The 23,873-nt window shown below is 33.7% G+C and overlaps 1 protein-coding gene across 2 annotated transcripts in view; it reads right to left on the bottom strand.

Moving 5' to 3' along the window:
• Window positions 1-244: 244 nt before the first annotated feature.
• LOC114337070 (putative autophagy-related protein 11) overlaps window positions 245-23,873 on the bottom strand; it is a 131,819-nt gene continuing 108,190 nt past the window's right edge. For both annotated transcript variants that reach the window (XM_050650870.1, XM_050650871.1), the window contains 4 exons: window positions 22,424-22,670; window positions 16,832-16,971; window positions 12,418-12,519; window positions 245-550 (listed from right to left, as the gene is read on the bottom strand). In XM_050650870.1, coding sequence (XP_050506827.1) covers window positions 373-550; window positions 12,418-12,519; window positions 16,832-16,971; window positions 22,424-22,670 — 667 coding nt within the window. In that variant the 3' untranslated portion in view covers window positions 245-372. The remainder of the gene's footprint in view (window positions 551-12,417; window positions 12,520-16,831; window positions 16,972-22,423; window positions 22,671-23,873) is intronic.

The following is a 23,873-nucleotide window of genomic DNA, read 5'->3' as shown; positions in this document are numbered from 1 at the left end:
GTGGGTGTAACGCCAGTGTACTCGACAAAGTGATTCTAAAAAAGAACACACCTACCGCCTAATTATTTCGTGTTGGTATCATGTGACGTCACGGGCTATGACGCGGATGACGTGCAACGGTAAGTAAATTAGATGGAGTATATAAAGTTCACCATTAGAAAATCATGAAAAGGTCAATTTTGTCATTTTTCAAATTTATGTTATTAAACACATGTGATTAAAAAAATATGATTAAAACGAGATGTAAAGAAAAACTAACTTTATTTGTGTTATGGCACTTCAGATAAAGACTATAATTTAAACTATTAAAAAACCAAACAAAAATAGAAAATTATGAAAGAAAGTAAAAAACTTATTTAACTAAAAATTTATTCAAAACGGCGGTTGGCCAATTATCTCGGTAACCATTCCTATGAAATTATCCAATGGACAGATCTTGTCCTTCGTGGTCAGTTTACATCGACAATGAACATACACAACTCCAATAATGAAAAGTAGGGCGAAAAACGATATCCATGATATGCAGTGTGCTAGTTTGGACATACAGCTTCTAAAACAAAAGAGAAATCATTTAAAGCAGCTATCAATACATAAATATCATACATTCCTTGTGAATTAAAAGATTGATTTTTTTTATCAAAAAACTTATTTATGCGAGTACTCTATTATTGCTCTCTCTTCCTATGGCGCTACAGCCAAAGACGGGCCCTGGTTTCCCCCAGCATCAACCTCCAAATATCTCTGTCGCTGGCTACTCTTCTCCAGTTGTCCACCCTCAATATGTCTTAAGCATCGGTTTTTCCTACTGGCCGACGTCCCACGATAGTTCCGCTAAGCATTCTACTAGGTGTTTTGTCATTATCCATTCTTATAAAGTAACCTGACCAGCGCAATCTTTGTATTTTTGCATAATTTGCTATAGAGGGTTCTTTGTAATATTGGTATAACCCAGGGATACTCAACCTGCGGACCGCATGCGGCCCTCTAGCGTTTTTTATGCGGCCCTAAGGCTAACTAAAGGGCCCTGTGATCAAATTATTTGTCAAATTTCATGTGTTTTTCATTATTTGATAATGTACCAATGTGTTTGAGGCGTGGGGCAGACAATTTAATGAATTTTAAATTATACTGAAATTTTTAAGGACTCTGATTAAAAAGCAAGGTATTATTAACTTTTAATAATAAATTATTAAAGTATAAACAAATATGTACTCATTTTAAAAATTATCAATACTTATTGACTACGTTGCAACGACCTACTTAGTAATCACAAAAAAAATTCAGGTCCGTATTAACAAAAAAAAATTTAAAATAATTGTGACCTTGAAAGAACGCCTTGTATATTAAAATTTTCAAAATTCGTCTGCACATTTGAAAAGAGCACAAAAAACTAAGTTTAATTGCTCGCTTCAATTTTTTGCGCAGATAATTTAATGACATTATATTTTATATAATATATTTTGAAATTATATTAAAATTTTTGTTTTGAAAGTTCGAGTTCTTAAAAATTTCGACATAATTTCAAAATTAAAGTCATTGAATTGCCTGCGCAAAAAATGGAAGCTCCATTAAAGCTCTTTTCAAATGTGCAAACAGGTTTTGAAAATTTCAATATACAGGATGTTGTTTTGTAGCAGATGGATTTCTACTACAATATTTTATAAAAAAAATATCCATTAATTTTAATCCTATCCCAAGAAAAATATTAATTTTTCTAATATATTTTGCGAGTTTATATATCTTTAAAATTTCCTAAGCCGCTCCTGTTCGCATTGTAAAGGTTAGGAAATTTCCTATTTATTTGTGTAGCAATAACCAACCATAGATTAATAATATAGTATTACCGGATAACCAACTACGTAGATTGTTATTGAAAACATCCATTATTCGAGAATGAATCCTCTAAAAGGTTCAGTGTTTTTCCTTTAAGTTTTGAGCGCTAAAAATCCCATGTTATTATTGGTCTGCATTTTGAAAGATCCTTGAGTTGTAGTTGAGGATTGGTCAATAGTTTTGGCCGAATGATCGAGAAGAAATGCATCGTTTGGACGCGAGAGAGACGTGACGATGTAAAGCAGTGTTCTCAGACCTCCTGAAATTTCAGGAGACCTACTGATGGCGACCCTCGCCTACTGATCTACTGATGGCGTCCTTAAACCTCCTGATGAAGTGATGAAATTCTGAAAATCATCTGGTTTTGTTCCAACTCGATACAAAACCGTTCTTGAACGATTACGAGGATGCGCAGTAACAAAAAATGTGTTACTGCGCAGCATTATTCGTCATTGCGCATGCGCGTAACGATTCATGAACGGTTTTGTATGGAGTTTGAATTTTTCAGAATTTTATCCTATTTTATTTTTTTTATTTTTATGCTTTAGCCGCCATCTAGCGTTGCCACAGCAGTCCCTTACAGATTTTATAAAGTTGCATTTCCCCCAAAAGTCAACAGATGGAACTTAATCAGCTATTTTCTGTGTATTGTACCTATGTATAAGTATAAACGTAAAAAATACCCCCCTCCTTGCTGATTGGAGGCGTCCACCAACTGATTCTACTGATTTTTCGTGGCGACATCTAGTTGCCTATCTATAAACGTAAAGACTGAAACTACAGAATTCTACCAATTTTTGAGGCGAGCGAGTCTCCTGAAATCTCCTGATCGTTCGTGGCGACACCTCCTGATCCTCAAAAAAGTCATCTGGGAACACTGATGTAAAGCCAGTTCTAAAAGTACATCACTTCAGTAAACATCTTTTTGTTAGAACTCAACCAACAGACTCGTAGAAAGTCGCACTTTGCCGGCAAAATGGTTTTATTTTTATGGTAAAAGAAGTGAAAGACTGGCAGTTTGCCCAGTAAATGTTAAGGAATATAATGACAATAGTTTCACGGCATTTTAATGGATATATTATTGTGAAATAGTTTTGTTGTTATGCAGTTTGATTTGCCGGTATAAAAAAAGAAGTGCGTGGTTCCTGTCCTTTATGTAGCTGTTGCTATTTTTATGATGTTTTGGATTTGTTCATGTTCCAGTAAGAAATGCCCAGATGATATTATTTGGTATCGATTTTATCCAGTTTTGTAATGATTTGAATATCTTCCCCTCCCAGCCCCGTCTGAATGGAAAATTTTGAAGTTCCAAGTGTTGTGACATGGATTTTTGTTTTAACAAGGTATGATAATGTTTATTTTAAATAATTCACAAGTGGATATTATTGGTAAAGGTTTTACATAATTAAAAATGTTTGTTTTCAACATGGAAAATATATTATGTAAAGTAAATATTAGATGGCAGTGACATTTGACAGCCATGTCAAATTTTTGTTTTGGTACACTGCTAAAAATAAGGTTAAAAATTGTAAAATCATGTATTTTGTTATTATTATTCATTTCTGGTTTGAGAATGTGTCTATTCTCAATAAAAATAAAAAGGTATTAAGGTTTAAATAAACATTATAAAATGTACACATCTTTATTTCTGTAACCTCTTTATTTAAGAAAATTATTAACAGATATCTAATACAAGTGAATAAGTTTTAGAACAGAAGAAAATATTATGGCAAAGAAGCCAATAAAGATAAATAAGTAGCCCAGTATAACCCCAACGAGGAATCTACGATGAATGTCCCCCAGTTGCTTTCCAGTAAGTACTCGATATGAGAGTTTGAGGATTTTTCAAACGGCGTACCAATTTGTTTAAATAGTAGGAAAGTCCTCAAGTCTGTGTAAGTATCCTTTGCTTATTTGGTTATGTATTTAGTCTTCTTTAAACCCTCCTACCCCTCCCAACGAATCTACGACCCGCCACCGCACAAAAAAAAATGAGCTGTCGTTCGCATGAAGGTTTGCGTGTCTGTTCCTTCTACTAGCCCCATTTCGACTCCCCAGTATCTCTATAGATAGTCTATCCTTGATCCCATATGAGCAGACAGGTAAAACGCTTCAAATGTCCCCGACAACGTGGGGCATGTCTTTTTTGACCTCCCTCATACTCTATTTGCATGTTCCCACTACCATGTCCATTTAGCCTCTTTTCGGTTGCATTTGTACTACAACTGTTAGGCAGTGCCCGTCCCCTTGGGCAGCCGATCTCAGTTTGTGGTGCAGGTGTTTCCGATAACATGGAAGCTTGACTCGTGTCATGTTTTGTATGCCCACTGTTACAAGTCTAGCTTGTAGATATGTTCAACTAGTAGTTAGCCTATCTACTAGTCCCCAATGTCTTTAGCCACCCCCCACTTAGTGTTACATTTGTAACGTACACCCTGAAGTTTGACCTGAGTAAATATCGCCCCAGTCTTCCCCAGTAGTTTAGCCCAGATTCCTCTTGTCTTGCCCCCAGAAACTGTTTCATGTCTTCTAGTGCCCCCGAAACTGTTTCAGTCTGTTAGTCCCCATGAAAGAGCCCATTTTTGTTATTTTTGTTTACGCATGTTAATAATTTTTTCCGAAGAGGTGTAAGTATGTACACATGGTATTGTGGTGTTGATTTGGTCATGCTGCTGATTGTATAGGCATGTACCATTTCATACATCATAGTGTATTTAACTTGTAACCCCATTTTATGTAAACCGTAGTATACTGGTATTGTATTGTATGTATCGTACAAGAGAATAGTATGTTTAATATTGTAGCGTACTTACTATATTGTATTGATATTGTACCCATGATGAAAGCATTGGTTAAATTTTTTGGAAAATATTGATGAATTATATAGACATAGACAAACAGATGAGTAAAAAATAAAGTATAAAATTTTTTTTAGAAAAATTTTTGGTAAAAAGTAACGTTAAAATTTTTTTGAAAATTTTGGTAAAAGTTACGATTAAAATGTTTTTTATAATTGAATCCACTTATAGAGTATAACAATATGTTATATTTTTTTGCATGTATTCTTGTAGATCAACAGTTTTTTACAGAATAAACGTTTTTTGTGATTATTGATTTGGTCGTTTGAGTAGATGTGTGATAATAGTTGGTATGGTCCGTGTATGAGCTAATTCGGTATGGTCTGTGTGTGTAAGTCCCGTGATTTTCCAGCGAAGCCTATCTATATTTGGGTATATTATTGCCACAGGTTAGTTGGAGAAGTCATCCTTGAAGAAGTTACCCCATGAAGAAGTGAAGAGGGAAACCGTGGCGAGGCCCCTCCACTTATTAATGAAGAAGTAGACCCCTTGTTTTTTCAAGCAGCCAGGAGAAAAGCTATCACTTTTTGATTTGAAGATAGCGTACTCTGTCGACACTGTTTTGAAAATAACCCTTGATATATGGATTTGTTCATGATAGAAGTGAAAAAAAAGTAACCCCATGAAAAAGTGAAGAGGGAAACCGTGGCGAGGCCCCTCCACTTATTAATTAAATGATGTAGGTTTTCTTGTATCTGGCATATCACAAGTGTAATACTCGTGATGAGGAAGTGTTGTTCAGTTGTCTGGGAACACTCCCATTAGTAGTCAGAGCAAGAACGGTTTTATTTTGTGTAAGCTCATATAAGAACCAAGTTTCAATATTATTTGTGTTTGTAAGCCCATGTATATGGAGTATGACTAAGAACCAAGTTTCAATATTTATTTGTGTTTGTAAGCCCATGTATATGGAGTATGACTAGAAGTCTTTGAGTCTTTTGTTCCCTGCTTGTTTGTCTATCCCTGTTTAGTCTGGAAATTTTAGAGTCTGTTATCCCGTAATGTCTGTTAGCCCATGTCCCTGATGGAGTTTGATTTTTTTTGGCGAATAGTTCGTTGACCTCTCTTGTGTTTGTTTATTGAAAGTAGGCCAAGAGCAGAAGCTGTGACAAGGCTGGTGAGCTTAGGATCTGGCCGCGTTGAGTACAGGTGAAGCTTGCTTTCGGTGGATAAATGGAAGTGGTCGTTCGTCGGAACTGTCATTCTTTCCAATGTCCCTTAGGTCTTTCCCTTGTGTTTGCTTTCATCCCTGTTTTGAAAAAGTAGTCTAACCCCAGTTTGGAAGAGTGAAGTCTACTCATGTTTTGGAAAAATAAAGTCTACCCATTGTTTTGGAAAAGTAAGATCTACTCATGTTTTGGAAAAATAAGATCATATCCCCGGTTTTGAAAAGTGAAGAATATCCCAGTTAGTGATTTGAAAATGAGAAAGTTGTCTGGTGAACTTTCATGAAAAGCTTTTATGTCCTAGATTGGACTTTTGATTTAACACGTAATGATGTAGTATTTCCTATGTCATGTGTTACGTTATTTTTTTTGGTCTTGATTAAAAGGTTTGATATACCGTTTGAAACCAGTATACTAGTTTTTTTTTTTTTGTCTTTTTATGTTGTCACACGCACCCCCCCTTTGTTGGTTTTGTTTGAATGAGTTGTTGAGATAAGTTATTTGTGACATTTTATCTCGACGAGGTATTTAGACTGGATTGTCTAAATCCTCCTTTTGCAGAACCGTTGCCGAATGTCCCGTGAAACTCGCTAGGTGTTTAGAGTTTAAGCAGATGCCTATCTGCTGAGCCAAGAGCTCAGAAAGATTTTTTAGTTTTTGAAAACCGCTCCCGGTTAGGCAACGAGGTGATGAGGCTGTGTCTGCCCTGCTATATGGTATATATTATATGGTATATATAGTATATATGTCACTTGTGTTACTGCAGTGGATGTCAGCGAGGTCCACACAGGGCACAAGGTTAAGTTTCTTCCCCAAGACACAGAAACTCTTGTCACCTACAGTTCTTAGTAGAGTCTAAACATTTAAGTCTACTCGACTTTAAAGAGTCTGGCGATTGATGGCACGCTAGCCCACTCCCTAACAATAATTTTGTTTTTGTTTAATCCCCACTAGCCATTATTTAAATATTTTGGTATTGTTGTCCTGTCACACCCAAGATGTCAATGTTGGATTTTTGTAGTTATCGAAAACTGAATTGGTAATCCAGTTTCCTCTCTTCCGAGGAGGCTATTGTAGCAGATGGATTTCTACTACAATATTTTATAAAAAAAAATATCCATTAATTTTAATCATATCCCAAGAAAAATATTAATTTTTCTAATATATTTTGCGAGTTTATATATCTTTAAAATTTCCTAAGCCGCTCCTGTTCGCATTGTAAAGGTTAGGAAATTTCCTATTTATTTGTGTAGCAATAACCAACTACGTAGATTGTTATTGAAAACATCCATTATTCGAGAATGAATCCTCTAAAAGGTTCAGTGTTTTTCCTTTAAGTTTTGAGCGCTAAAAATCCCATGTTATTATTGGTCTGCATTTTGAAAGATCCTTGAGTTGTAGTTGAGGATTGGTCAATAGTTTTGGCCGAATGATCGAGAAGAAATGCATCGTTTGGACGCGAGAGAGACGTGACGATGTAAAGCCAGTTCTAAAAGTACATCACTTCAGTAAACATCTTTTTGTTAGAACTCAACCAACAGACTCGTAGAAAGTCGCACTTTGCCGGCAAAATGGTTTTATTTTTATGGTAAAAGAAGTGAAAGACTGGCAGTTTGCCCAGTAAATGTTAAGGAATATAATGACAATAGTTTCACGGCATTTTAATGGATATATTATTGTGAAATAGTTTTGTTGTTATGCAGTTTGATTTGCCGGTATAAAAAAAGAAGTGCGTGGTTCCTGTCCTTTATGTAGCTGTTGCTATTTTTATGATGTTTTGGATTTGTTCATGTTCCAGTAAGAAATGCCCAGATGATATTATTTGGTATCGATTTTATCCAGTTTTGTAATGATTTGAATATCTTCCCCTCCCAGCCCCGTCTGAATGGAAAATTTTGAAGTTCCAAGTGTTGTGACATGGATTTTTGTTTTAACAAGGTATGATAATGTTTATTTTAAATAATTCACAAGTGGATATTATTGGTAAAGGTTTTACATAATTAAAAATGTTTGTTTTCAACATGGAAAATATATTATGTAAAGTAAATATTAGATGGCAGTGACATTTGACAGCCATGTCAAATTTTTGTTTTGGTACACTGCTAAAAATAAGGTTAAAAATTGTAAAATCATGTATTTTGTTATTATTATTCATTTCTGGTTTGAGAATGTGTCTATTCTCAATAAAAATAAAAAGGTATTAAGGTTTAAATAAACATTATAAAATGTACACATCTTTATTTCTGTAACCTCTTTATTTAAGAAAATTATTAACAGATATCTAATACAAGTGAATAAGTTTTAGAACAGAAGAAAATATTATGGCAAAGAAGCCAATAAAGATAAATAAGTAGCCCAGTATAACCCCAACGAGGAATCTACGATGAATGTCCCCCAGTTGCTTTCCAGTAAGTACTCGATATGAGAATTTGAGGATTTTTCAAACGGCGTCCCAATTTGTTTAAATAGTAGGAAAGTCCTCAAGTCTGTGTAAGTATCCTTTGCTTATTTGGTTATGTATTTAGTCTTCTTTAAACCCTCCTACCCCTCCCAACGAATCTACGACCCGCCACCGCACAAAAAAAAATGAGCTGTCGTTCGCATGAAGGTTTGCGTGTCTGTTCCTTCTACTAGCCCCATTTCGACTCCCCAGTATCTCTATAGATAGTCTATCCTTGATCCCATTAGAGCAGACAGGTAAAACGCTTCAGTTTCAAGGTTACAATGGATTTATAATTTTGCTTAATCCGGACCTGGATTTTTCTTGTGATTAGTAGTTGGGTGGTTTGGGTTCTAAATGTGACATATGTGTACCGAATATCAAAAAAATATACAAGGTTGTTCAAAAGTTATGGGTCCAGAAAGAAATGAGCAAAGTTATAAAGTCGGTGGAGCAATAAATTTAGTATGCCTAGAACCGCCTTATTTACCTCTATTCACTATTCAAGTATTTCCGTTTCCCAATGAAACACCCTGTATACTACTTCATCTTTTGGCCTACTACTACTATACTACTACTATTTGGCCCAGGAAAGAAAAATGTTGAGTATCGCTGGTATATATACTGGTTGAACCTTATTCTCCATATCTCATTGTCGCAAATGGGTCCCAATATCCTCCTTAATATCTTTCTTCAAGGTTTATTGTCTTTTCTCTCATGATCCCTGTTTTTCCGCCATATTATGTTGCCATTGGTCGTATGATAGTTTAATATATTTTAAACTTTACTTCCCTTAGATGTGTTTGGATCCAAACACCTGCGACAGAGAGAAGTATGCTTTGTTAGCAAGCATTATCCGTTTCTGTATTTACTCCTCCTCGTTGCCGTCCTCAGTTATCTGTACACCCACGTATGTGAGCTGTTTTACTACTTCAATATTAGCGTCGGTCATCTATTGTCAAATTCTGCGCAAGTTTCGTTGTATCCTTGCTTGTATTGGGGTTTTAGTTTTATCTATGTTGACGGCTAGGCCTATTTCTTACTCATTTTCTCCGAGCTCCACATAAAGTTATGTGATGTCTCTTGCACTTCTTCCCATCAAGTTTACAAGATAATTACAAGAACAATACAAATACACTTTTGAAAACACTAGAGGACAAAGATCTATGATAGATTATATTCTGTCGAATAGAAAGTTACACCCGTCTATAATCTTGGATGTAAACTAAGAGCACTAACATCAGCAGAAATAGCAAGCGATCATAAATTGGTATTGTGCAAAATCAGAATGAAAACACATATATGTGATAACAAAACAGCAGAATACACCACCAAGATTAAAGTCGAAAGCTTACAGGACGACTCCACAAGATACATATTCCAAAAAAGACTAACGGAAAAAAGCAGCAACATGTATATCACAGAAAGTGACGGAGTCGAAGAAAGCTGGGCAAAAATTAAGTCTAATATCTTAGCCTCCGCCAAGGAAGTTCTTGGTGAAAGAAACATTAATAAAAATAAATCGCTTCCAAGACGAAGAACTCCATGGTTTTGTACAGAAGTGAAGGAAAAATGTAAAGAGAAGAAAAAAGCTTACCTAAAATACATGTGAACTAAAACACAAGAGGCATACGATAATAATTATAAGACTATAAGAAACGAAACACATTCAGTAGTAAGAAGAATAAAAACTGATTGCTGGGAACGTTTTTCGAAAGAAATGGAACATGATTTTTATGGTCTCCAAAAGGAAATATGGCGCTTTATAAGAGGTCAAAGAACGGAGGTAATGGATCTAATAGAACCAAAACACATAGAAAAGGATACATGGATTGACTATCTAAAAAAGCTCTATGCAGAGGAAGAACAAATGATGCTAGAACCGGAAACACCAGAAATTACCACAAATAAAGATGTTAATATAAGTGCACAGGAAGTACGAAAAACACTCGAAAAGCTGAAGAACAGAAAAGCTGCAGGTAAAGATGGAATACCAAATGAATTACTGAAATATTGTGGAGCAGCAATGACAGAACAATTAACAACATTAATTAACAAAATCATAAAACACAATAAAATACCGGAAAAATGGAGAACGAGCGAACTAATTCTACTATTCAAAAAAGGAGATAAAAAGCAGCCAGAAAACTACAGAGGTATCAACTTGTTAAATACTACCCTAAAACTTACAACTAAAATCTTACAAGACGTAATGAATCAGAGGATAAGTTTAGCAGATGAACAACAGGGTTTTCGTACTGGAAGATCGTGTACAGACGCAATATTTGTCATAAGGCAAATTACTGAGAAATCACTATAGTATAATAGACCAGCATTTGATGCTATGTCTGATTGACTTAAAGAAAACATTTGACAGAGTAAGACTCGAAAGATGTAATCCATCTTCTGTATAATAGAGAAGTCCCTCTAGATATCATAAAAACTATTGAGAACATCTACCAAAACAACAAAATGGAAGTCAGAATAGATGGACAACTTACAAAACCTATAGATATAGGCAGCGGAATAAGACAGGGAGACTCATTGAGTCCTATGGTTTTCAATTTAATCGTGGATGAAATCATCAAAAACGTCAACAAAGGAAGAGGATATAGAATGGGAAACAAAGAAGTAAAAATACTCTGCTACGCAAACGACGCAATATTGATAGAATAAGATGAAGATAGTCTGCAAAGATTAGTCCACAGATTTAACATAAGTGCAAAAGAATTCAATATGACAATTTCATCTCAGAAAACCAAAACAATAGTAATCAGTAAAGAACCAATCAGATGCAAAATAGAAATTGATTGTATCAGTATTGAACAAGAAATGGAAGTAAAATACCTTGGAATTACATTGTCAAGTTACGGAGACCTAGACAAAGAAGTGAGAAATCAAGTACAGAAAGCAAATAGATTGGCAGGATGTCTCAATAACACTATATAGCGAAACCGACATATTAACACTGAGATGAAGTCAAGAATTTATAAAGCTAGTGTAAGACCAATAATGACATATGCATCAGAAACAAGACCCGAATCAGCCACAACACAAATACTAGTGAAAACGGCAGAGATGAGAGTACTGAAAAGAATTACAGGAAATACACTGAGAGATCGAAAGAGGAGCGAAGATATTAGAAGACAATATAACGTAGAGTGTATAAACGAATGGACACTAAATAGAAAAAAAAAAAAGAATGGAACAACCACATAACCAGAATGGGGGAGACACGTGTGGTCAAAATAGCACGAGATAAATTACCAATCGGTAGAAGAAGTATCGGCCGACCGCGCCAAAGATGGAGTGACAACCTTCCATAGAGGTATCAATCCGCCAATGAACAAGCAGAATTACTTATAAAGAGGAAGAAGAAGAAGAAGTTTACATGATCTGCGTACATTACAATCTGTGTAGACTTATTTATGTGGAATATTTATTGTGGAATAAATTTTTTAGGTTTATGGAAATTTTTCTTATAACATATTCCATACATAATATTAAACAGAGTTGGAGCCAGCCCATCTCCCTGTTTTAGCCCTTGAGTTATCTGGAAGGGATCTGTCAATTGATTTTGAACTCATATTTGCGCTTCTATGCGAGTCATGGTGGCTTGAACTAACTTTACCAATTCCCTTGGTATACCAAATTCATGTATAATTAAATATATTTTATCTCTATGTTGACTTGCTGAAAATCTACAAAGATCTGGTAGATATCTATGGCGTGCTCCCAGGCTTTAGTTAATATTTGTTTTATATTAAATAGCTGGTTAATAGTAGATCGTTCTAGTCTTAATCTGGCCTGGTATTCTCATATGATTTGTTCTGTGAAGTGACTTAATCTCCGGTATATGACCCACGTATAAACAATTTATAACGCACACAGAGTAAGAATATGCCTCTATAGTTTTTGTAGCTGAGTTCTGTTGTGACAAGAAAAAATTTTGTGGCTCTTTGAAAACTCTGAAATCTTGTAAATTGTAATTTTTTACTCTTCCGACTCAAAAGTTTGCCGACCCCTGGAGTAGGCAGTTAAACTTCTTCTGAATTTATTTAAAGTTGAATTCTTATAGAATAAAATTAAAATATTTAAAACAAAAAATGCCATTACATACCTCTGCCTAAAAGGAACTTCTTTGGTGCGTTTGTCTATGCTCTTGTGCCTTTCATGTATTCCAGAGGTATCTGAGTTGCTCATTTCATCTGATAATTGAGATCTGTTAAAAAAAATAAATATGAAACAAAAAAGTGTGCAATTTTTTTCTTCAATGTCACTGCATTGTTATCAAGTACATTATCTTGTAATATTATTTATATAAACATTAAAACGTATTATCCACTTGAGATATTGATAACAGACTAATTATTCTTCAAATCATTAAAGAGATGAAGTTTTTAATTAAAACATTGATAACCTACTGCAGTCGGATATTATAGGCAAACACAATTTCAACAAGAATAAAATAATTATCATTGTATAGACCTATCGCATCTCAAAAAAGACTGAATGGTTCCTAAGTAATAAAGACCAACAAGTAGCAACTGGTACAGATATAAAGGGTGATTCATTTAGAGGTACTTTTTTTGGTGAGGATTTGTTGGGAGATCGTGCATGAATGGTATCACCTAAAGCTGCTTTCTTATTTAGTATTGTTTGACATTTCATCCTAGAAAGACTTAACTCGGCACAACGTCTAGAAATTATTTAGCTGTATTACGAAAATATGCGTTCAATGAGGAATGTGTTTCGTGCGCTTAGAGCAAAAAAAATATTTTCCGATGAGGCCCGTTTTTGGCTTAATGAGGACGTGAATAAACAAAATGCCCGTATTTGGGTTGATGAGCAACCCAAAGAGGTTCAAGAGTTGCCAATACATTCAGAAAAAACCACTGTTTGGTGTGGTATGTGCGTATGTGGGCCGTTGTCATCGTCGGTCCATGTCTTGGATCGGCCAGAATGTTACTATGAATGGAGACCATTATCGCGCCATTATAACGGAATATTTGGTACCAGAAATTGAAGTTCGTAGTTTAAGTGACATTTGGTTCCAAAAATATGGCGTCAACTGTCATATATCCCGTGAAAGCATGGCTTTACTGAGAAAACGGTTCGGTGAGCAATTTATTTCACGCTTCGGACCAGTGACTTGGCCGCCTATATCCTGTGACATCACACGTCTAGTCGTTTTCCTCTGGGGCTACCTCAAGTCCAAAGTCTAAATGAATAAACCGGCTACGATTGAGGCATTTGAGGCGGAGGCCAGTATTACTCGAATCACTGGTCAAATACCAATCGAAAAGCTCGAACGCGTCATCGAGAATTAGACCTTTAGAATGGACCGTCTCAACCGCAGTCATGGTCAACATTTGAAAGAAATTATCTTTAAGAAGTAATTGTAAGGAATGGTTCTTTCTTACGACAATAAAGATTTTCAAATAAAATTCATTTTTTTCATTGTTTTTGAAGTTATACTTCTTTAGGCGCGATTGAGAGTAAAATTTCATAATACTGCGCACATGCGCACACAGACAGTATGGCGTTTAGTTGCTAAATCTTTCAAGTTATGTACAGTCCGTCTAATTTACTTACCGTTGCACGTCATTATCTACGCCAGAGATCTAAGTTGACATAGTTGCCAAAGTATAAAAAAATCCTGAATTCATTTTAAATCAAATAGATCACATAATTACTGTAAACGTGGATTATACAACAAAACAAATTAATATTCAATGTAAATAAATAAAAACTTAAGAAATAGAGAACTAGAATTAAGTTATAATCTGCATTGTTAATAATTATTAAAAAACGGCTCCGAACTCTTGGGAGAAGCCAATAGGTTTCTTTGTATATGTCTACAATAACAACTAAAAAAGTTGTCATATACCTGGATTATTGCAAGTCGTGATAAAATCAGGTGAAATTTATATTTTTATAGTAGAGGATCTTTTTATAGTAAAGTAAATAATAAAAACATTAAATATATAGTAAAGAATATAACAGTAAAGAATATAACTTAGTAAAGAAAGTAACTTATAGTAAAGAATATAAACAAATATGAAGTGTCATCACGGCAACTGTCAAATAAATGTTACCAATTTATTCTAAAATGTCACCCTCTTGTGTATTTCTTTAGGTTAACATTAATAGAAATCTTCAAATATTATTTCTACGCGTATATAATAAAATATGTCTAGTGGCTTTAATTCCAGTGTACTCGGCAAAATGATTCTAAAAAAGAACACACCTACCGCCAAATATTTCGTGTTGGTATCATGCGATGTCACAGGCTATGACGCGGATGAAGTGCAACGGTTAGTAAATTAGACGAATTATATAAAATATCAGTGCAAGAAAAGGTGTGAAAAGAATATATTAGTGTTTTTAGTAAATATATTTATTATAATTTTTTTCTTTGGATTTGTCTTCCTCAGGAGTAAGATGAGCATTATTAAAACATTTTATTGTATATTTATTATACTTCATCTTGTCTGTTTGTTACCGTGAATTGTTATTAGGTACGTCCGAACCAATACAGACACAGTCCTCGTAGCGTATTTGGTATAGCATTCGGCCAGAGATCGAGAGGTCTTGAGTTCGAATCAGGAGCAATCCTATACTTTCTTTTATTTTTTTTTTTTTTTTGAAAGCGGTAAGCACAAAATTAGTTTGGTGTTTAAAAAAAAATTAAAAGAAACTGTTTAAAGTATATTTATTTTTAAGAAATCATATAATAGAAGTATAACTTCTTACGTGCGTACAAAGTACACACACATCCTTTTTTTTTTTCTTTCCGAATATGTAAACCTGAATATTTGAGGGAAGAATTGAAACATCTATAAAAATAGAATAGGATTTGGGACATAATAGATATACTCAAAGGATGTCAAACGATTTATATATTCAAAAAGAGTCAACACCAATACTGATCAATAAAAGAATCGAAAGGTAAAAACGTAACGGACCAAATTAGCAAAATCTTGCCAAAACGTAGTGTCAAATACATCTCCAAATCAATGAAGAGTATACATGAAGATCTAAAAACGACCAAAGATTGAAGAGAAATATTCTATTATGCACTACCAACAATTTACCGTATTTCCTGTAGTTCTCGTTTAATGTATATCGAAACAACAAAACGTGGTGTGAATACTATGCTCTGTTTTTAAACCAGGAGGAGTAATTCAAATTTACCACGCCGTAATGTTTGTTTGTAATTGGTCCAACTGCAGGCAAGTTTACTCCACTGTTATGAAATGTTGACACTATTAACATTAATGAAATTCTGTCAATATCGCTATTTCATAGGTTAATAGTTATATCGCGATTTTTTGTGTTTTCTGCATTATTCCTTTAATTTTTAGATTTTTAGTCTGCATTTATATAAAAAAAAAACAGTTGTTTGTAGAACTCTCTAGTGACGTATTAGTATAATATAATATTTATGGATCAACTATTTCCAATGGGAAATAAGCCACAATTTTACCAAAAAAATGATTTTATTAACGTTTCGACGCCCAAGTCGGGTGTCGTTGTCAAAATACAAAATAATACTAAATTAAACAAAAATGTTGTTGCTTAGTAAACAATTTTTGTGAAGATATTGTGGCGGATATTCTTGAGTTGGGTTGATTTCATGTAATCAAATGAACTATATTTTAGTAAAGTCGTCCCAGGAACGCAACTCATCAATATTGGCAATATCATTTTAAAGTCTTCTACTTTAAAATATATAATACATGTCTGAATTGCCGATATAAATGAGTCAGTATAAATAAATTATTAGAATAATTTTTTACTAAGCAACAACATTTTTGTTTAATTTAGTATTATTTTGTATTTTGACAACGACACCCGACTTGGGCGTCGAAACGTTAATAAAATCATTTTTTTTGGTAAAATTGTGGCTTATTTCCCATTGAAAATAGTTGATTATAAAAATGCCACAAGGAAATAGCTTCAGAACAATATTTATGGATTACCGTCAAAGGCCGACATGATCAATCAAAAAAGAAGATGTATTTGGTGATTTTTCTAGAGAATTTCTTGGGTGTGAATCTGTCTTTTTAGTGTACTATCCTGGTTTAAAAACAAAGTACAGTTTTACTAAACACAAGAGGAGCTATTAACAGAAAAAGGAAGATCCATTACAGAACAGTCCATCAGAGTTTAGAGAGACTTTTTAATCGTCAAGAATATGGTTGTATGCTTTATAAGCTGATAAATCATAGTAAAAAGAAATAAACACAAAAATATGTTTTATAGCTCAATTACATACGATTATTAAACAAAAAGTTAAATTTTACGGGGTGGCTCTAGTAATTTGATCACCCATTGTATTTAATCTTTGTCTATCACCAAAACCAGAACTGATAGAAGGAAAAGAATGGCATTTTTGTATACCAGCATGTGTTATTTATAATCAGCTGTTATCATTCACAATTTTTTTAAAATTTTTATCAGGCTATGCCACTTTCTACGATTGTGGGTGGAATCTACGTACTACTTTATACTATTTATATTTATATTACCTGTTTAACGAGTATTGATCTTTAGAAATATCTGCATCTTGTTTAATTATGGCCATGTAATTGGTAACCAAATTCCAGCATTTCGTCATGCGGTGTTCACAGTTCAGCACACCTAGTTGTCCTACCGATTGCAATAGATCCTAAAAGTTTACATAAATTATTGAAAACTGAAATCTGTATTGAAACCAATAAATGTTTATATCTGTATTGAAACCAATAAATTATTCTACGAATTAAACCAATTCCAAAATTTTGCAAAATATAATACATTTGCCAGAGGATTGTTGTACAGCTGGTTCCTAAAAAACTGATACTACTCTTATTAAGATTTGATCATTTTGAGCAGTGTATTTGATTGGTTTGTGGAGCCATTTTCTGACGTTGAACAGAATAAGTTATCTGCCAAATTTTAAAATTTGGCAGTGACAGTGACAGTATGTAAATAATAAGTTTTTATCCTTCAAAATACACTGCTCAATTTTCTACAAAATACGCTTTAAGAGTCGTATCAGTTATTTTAGGAACCAGCTGTACAAGTTAGGCCACAGTGCAGAACGTCTGATGAGGTTGCGTTCGGTCACAATGAAGTTGTAGTTATTACAATAGATGTATATTCGCGGTGTGCAAGTACTTGGAAGGGAACTGAGAAACGATTGTGCGCGAATATCGAAGAAATATTGCAACTTTCTTAAATAATTCATATTGTCAATATGTCAATTGATATTGTCAAATTGACGTACATTTCATATCTACTGTCATTGAAGAAGAAAAATTATATGTTGCTCCACAATATTGATATGATATGCAATTATTATATAAAGGTAAATTTAATTAATTGTATTTTGCTTGCAGTACCGCATTTTAATAACTAATTTTATTTACTACATACAATTGTTTACGTTTTAATAACATAACCTAAATCTTATTTTTCTTCTTATTATTTTTTTGGACTATGGCCTTGACAATTATCCAGTAACCAGGACTAATATAATTAAAAGTGCGAATAAAGTTGCAGAGCGTAGAAATAGGTGTCGCTTTGCCGAACTTGCACGGTCCCAATACATATTAACACTGACTGAGCGTACCGACCGCAACAGCTGACAAGATTTCTTGCTGTTGTTAGATCTGTCTCCCTTTAGGCATTGAAACTCTCCACTCCCTCTCTCTTTTACCCACCAAAAAGACATTCTGCTATAATTATTTAAGCCAGTGGTTCCCAACCTTTTATGTGTGGCGACCCACCTTCTGATATTTTTTCATATTCGCGACCCATCCCTCACCCATGATGTTATATATTTACGGTATTCAGCTACTGTAAGAGCCACGCCGCGACCCACCTGAAAGCCGCTCGCGACTCACTAGTGGGTCGCGACCCACCGGTTGGGAAACGCTGATTTAAGCCATTAACGCATACGGGTACCATATGGAGCCAACAAATTGCGTACACATCGGAGTTTATTTACCATATTGTTAGGTAAAATTTCGCAGAGATTCGGCCTATTTGTAGTTCAAGGGTACCTCTTCTTGAATGAGCAATTCAAATTTAGTTTTATTACCTATTTTCCAGTCTAATAGATTTTTGAATTTACGGTTGGTTTTGTTTGTGGCAAAATATGGACATTCGTTTCGTGTAAGTATTTTATTTATTACTTTTTGCACTAAGATCCTGGTTTTTATTTTCAAAAGATTTTCTACAAACTTTAATAAATACCTTGTACGGGTTTTCATGATATTTCATCTTTTGGTTTTTTCGTAATTAGGCCAAAAATATGGGTGTTCCCAAATGGAACCGCTAGGCGGTTTACTGGATATGTTGTTTTCACTATTCTTTTTTTACTTTTCGGATTTTTAGGACTTTCTTTGAAAGAATATCTTGATGTAGCTTTCGAGGAAGACGAAAGTAATAAAGATGTTTCTGTCGTTTACATAGAATCTCCAGATACTAACATTTTGACAGACGAAGATTCGGCAGATGAAGATAACGCAGGTTTTACTGATAGTTGAAATCGTAACTAGCTGTTTTCGGACGCGGAAATGGTTTTTCGAATGATATTAGAATCGAAAGTACTGCTGAAGACACGATCGTAGAAGAAACCACTTAGATCCACCCCGTACTAGCAGAGCAATTCCATTTGCGCCAACTGATGGAGGTCTAATTATGTTCACGCGGCAGCAAAATGCAGATTTTTGCTAAGAAAGGGATTTGCTTTCTACCAGTGGCGGTTATCCCTTTAGGTCAATTGGTCAATGACCTCCCTGTAATAATTGTACAATCAAACAATTATAATGTAATTATTTCCTTAAAAAAAGAAAATTTTCTGTATTAAAAATGTTCGGAATACAATAGTATCGTTCAAAGTTAAATTTTGCTTTTATTGTATTGACTTTTCAGTCATTTTGTTGTTGTAAAATATAGCGACAAAGATGCCTCCAAAAGATTACCGATAAATAAACATGAAATACGAGCTGTTTGACGGTACCGAATAGCCAAATTTATCTTTGACTGAAACTACCGCAATATTATTCTTAAACAGCTAAATACGAACATTCACGATGGTCAAGAAATTTATTTGACCTCACTGTGAGAATACAGCACGTTGAATCCGAACGTTCACGAAAATACCCACTTATATGCAAGTTGGTACTAAATCGTGGTCATTGACCGTAGACCGTAGGTATCGTTTTCGTTGTTGAGCGGTAGGTATTCGAACGATCACAAATTTCAACGAGCAAGTGATCGATCATTTCGCAAAATCTAAGGCCAGAAGAATCGATTTACTTTTTAAATCCGCATAAAAATGTAAGTTTTTACTTATTTTAGGTTTTGAGTTTAAGTAGTTTGTTGATATTCTCGCTGTTATAATTACATATTATATCATACTATTTATCTGATTTATTTGACAATTAGTAATGAAGACTTGATCCTTTTACTTATTTCATATTTACTTGTCAAATAAAGATCTGCTTAAATTTAAACAACATATTGCAAAATAAGTTATAAGAAACCAATACAGATGATAGAATAAGAAATTATTTAAAATGGGATTTGTAGGTCTTGTTTTTCCAAAAAAATCTTGAACCACCGGATATGACCTCCCCCTTCACTTACAGACCAGCCGCCACTGGTTTCTACAGTATATTATTTTCCAGAGTCTGATAACTCAAAGTATGCTGGTTCAAGCCCTTTAGAACTTTTTAGATTACACCAACTAGCACGTTAAAAAGTTTTCAAGACAGGATAAGAAACATTGTTGTTCCGAGGCCAAAAATATTATTTCAAAATACAATAATAATATGGGTGGCACTGATTTGATGGTTAGCACTTTATCTTGCTATCGAATTGGAATCCGTTCCAAAAAATGGTATCGGCCTATTTTTACATATCTATTGGACGCGAACATTAAAAATGCATGGAAGTTGTATAGGAAATCTGGTCGTACCATTAGCCAATTGGAACTTACACGGGAAATTATCCAAATGTATCTAATAAGATATAAAATCCCACCGAAACCACCAGGAAGAGTGTCCACAGCTGCAAGAAGTGACTTTCGAATTGGAGATATTTCGCCGCCGCCTTCGAAAAGTATAACTCCGAAAAATACCGCTAAGAGTAGAACTTTCAATGAACGCCGCGAACAATATTATTTTCGATTATATGATTGTGAAAATTATAATCCCTAATAAAGTGTTAGCGAAAAAATTTATTTTTTGAGGAGTATCAGCAAAAAACATAATTTCTGTTTGTGGGTGCACGAAAATTATAATTACTAAAAAGTTCTCAGAAATAATTGTTTTCGTCGGTAGAAACAGAAACGGAAATAATTGTTTTCGTCGGCATCTATTATGAACTAAATCTTTTCGTTGTAAATATTTTGGGAGTTATAATCTTCGCGGACACGCATATAAAAAAATTTGTATCGCCAACACTTATCAAAGAGTTATTATTTTCACTGGAAATGTATTAGGAATCACATTAATCATAGGTACCAGCGATTTGGTACGAGGGATTAAATATTTTGTGGTTTCTGTACCAGAAAACAAAAGAAGAAGATGCGCACGGATTGGATTTTTAAGTTGAGGGAGAACTATGTTAAGCTTTGTCCATAAAATTGTATAATTTTCAGTGACAATAAAGCATATTTCTATTCTATTCTATTCTAATGTGCTGCAAATATGATGTGGTCCTTTGTATTGACTGTTTTCGCAATTTTCTTACCAAGTAACTCATAACGAACATCTATCGGGTTCGCGCCTAGCGGTCCTATATGGAAACAGTTTTTTTCTCAATAATTATTTCATTTACAAAAAAATTTCTTGTTACGTTTTGTACAGAATACTGTTACATTTAACGAATTTTAATAAATTTTGTCGAAAACAAAAAAAAAAAAAAAAAAAAAAAAGAATGTGTGTGTACTTTGTACGCACGTAAGAAGTTATACTTCTATTATATGATTTAAACGAAATTAATATACTTTTTATTTATATTTTGTTTAAATATTAAACTAATTTATACTTACTACTTCTCAAACATTTTTATTAGAACAGTGCCAAAAATTAAAATAATCAAAGAATAAAACACACACAAACACATTAAACAAGCCACAAATGATGTCTGAACATTAATTGTCGAAATTTTTTTTAACTAAATACGTATTTTCTGAAAATACAATTACATAATAAATATACTTACAATCATAAAATGTATTAAAAAAAAAACAAAAAAGAAAGTTTCTATTGGGACTCGAACCAGCGCTGATAAGAGCGGTTGGTATTGGAATTCATTCGCCTTCTCCGCTTAGCCACGGACACTATGTGTCATTATTTACGAAGATCGACTAACTAAACGGATTAAACTAGTGATATTTTGATATATTGAAAATTGATCAAATTATTTTAATTTTGAATTGAAATGATTTAGAATTGAAAAAATACAACAAAACATAGAGTTAAAAAACAATATATTAGGTGAATATTGATAGAAATTTTGATGGTAATCAAATTATATAAATAAAAGTATTCCATACTATGTATTTTGACAGATCAAATAGGTAGGTTTATACCCATGATCCATTAACAATTATTACGTACCTGTTGCTTTTAAAAACTATTTAAAAGTCACTACAATATTATAAACTTTTTTGTTTCTGTCCTCACAACAATAAAACTAATATAATATACATTTGTTTACCTTTACCTTTACCTCCAAACCACAGCTGCCATATCGGATAATTTTTGACATGTCATTTGAACATCCATTCAGAACAAAGTTATAATGCGCATGCGCCGGGCTGATAGGTTTTAACATATAAAAAAATCACCCTCTATCGCCGGTAAAGAAGTATAACTTCAAAAATTCTCAGCGTTAATGGGTTAATGTAAGACAGAGACCCAAGGAAAGATGAGACGAAAAAAAGATGGTGTCGTCACTCAGGTCGACTGCTTAATCTATGTTAATATACGTCTATCGTTATTAACTTAAATTTTGTTGTACTCCTTTCCGAATTATGCCTACCTGATGGCAAATGAAATAAATTGGGCGATCTAGTTACAGTTTTTAAAAAAGACTGCAAGATTGTTAATAAATTAGGTTACCTTAGTCATCAATCTCAAATCCTCCAACATTATAAATACTGGTCTAATAGAATCCATAGCTCCGATACAATTGTGTTCTCTTAAACGTACGGAAATGTCTTTGAGTAAATATTGGTACTTTTTGTACTTCTTAGAACAGAAGTCTTTATGTTTTTGCAATCGATCCCTAATATCCTTCGAATCTAAACTAACTTGTATGGCTAACGCGGTAAAAATCTCTTCAGTCTCTTCTTTTGTAAGTTTCACCCTACAAAATAAAGTTTGATTACATTTACACATCAACGTTTTAGAACATTACAAGCAAGTGGGAAGAAACAGATAGAAACTCAAGTGTGAGGTAAGGGAAATAAGGTTCTTTTCAATGGTAAGCAGCTAAAGGTAAGAACACGCAGAACGCCGGTAAACTGGGACGATTATTGCTGGTGCTGACCAGCGCTTGTCTGCTTTACGTGGATATAAATAAATTTTGCAATCCAGCTTTCGCAAAAAAAAATGCATTTTTTCAAAATGTTGCAGGACTGAAAATAAAGCAGATAGCAAGTTGATTTTTTTTACATATAGAAGAATACTGTACCTTTTATTTCCAATTTTCAAAATTAACATCGGTTAACTACTACGGCGTCAGGAACTTTTTAAATAAACATTAATTTTTGGTGCTACGCGCAGGACAGCGGATATTTTTGCTCTGATTGGGCATTCCAATGACCTTTGATAATGATTGATAAATTTTAATTTTTAGTACATTTCAATATAAATAAATAAATTTATTTATTGCAAAAAAAATAACACATAATACTCTGTTCTTTGAAATAATACTTTTTTTAGCAAAAACTTTCTTTGTTCATATATTATAACTCCTAAATGCGAACATAAGTATGAATAGTCTATCACTTTACTACCAAAATGTGCGTGGTCTGCGTACGAAGCTAAAGGACATATATTTGACATCCTGTTCAGCTACATATGACGTTATTTTCCTAAGAGAGAGTTGGCTTGGTCCTGAAATTAAAAGTAACGAAGTTTTCTGTGATTTATATACCGTATACCGTCGGGACCGTGATCATATTTCCAGCGAGAAATCAAGAGGAGGTGGAGTGTTAATTGCAGTTAGAAGTGATATCAGTTCTTGTATAGTGGAAATTGCCAGTTTAAATGTAGAACAGGTTTTTGCTGGAATTACTATTAATTGCATTAAATATGTTTTTGGCCGTGTCTACATTCCGCCCAGATCGAGATTGGATATTTATTCCAATCACATTGATACTGTAAAACTAATTATGAATAAGTATAAAGATTCTAAACTAGTATTATTTGGGGATTATAATCTACCAAATCTGATATGGGACGGTGAGACGACTGCTAAAAATATAAGTAATGATACTGAAATTTTGTTTTGTGACGAGTTCAATTTTTTAGGATTAGATCAATATAATTATTTTAAAAACCAGTA

The sequence above is a fragment of the Diabrotica virgifera genome, chromosome 5, assembly GCF_917563875.1.
Source record: "Diabrotica virgifera virgifera chromosome 5, PGI_DIABVI_V3a".
In the NCBI taxonomy this organism is placed as follows: domain Eukaryota; kingdom Metazoa; phylum Arthropoda; class Insecta; order Coleoptera; family Chrysomelidae; genus Diabrotica; species Diabrotica virgifera.
The sequence above is the reverse complement of the archived record's forward strand: the minus strand, read 5'-3'. Positions and strand labels throughout refer to the sequence as shown.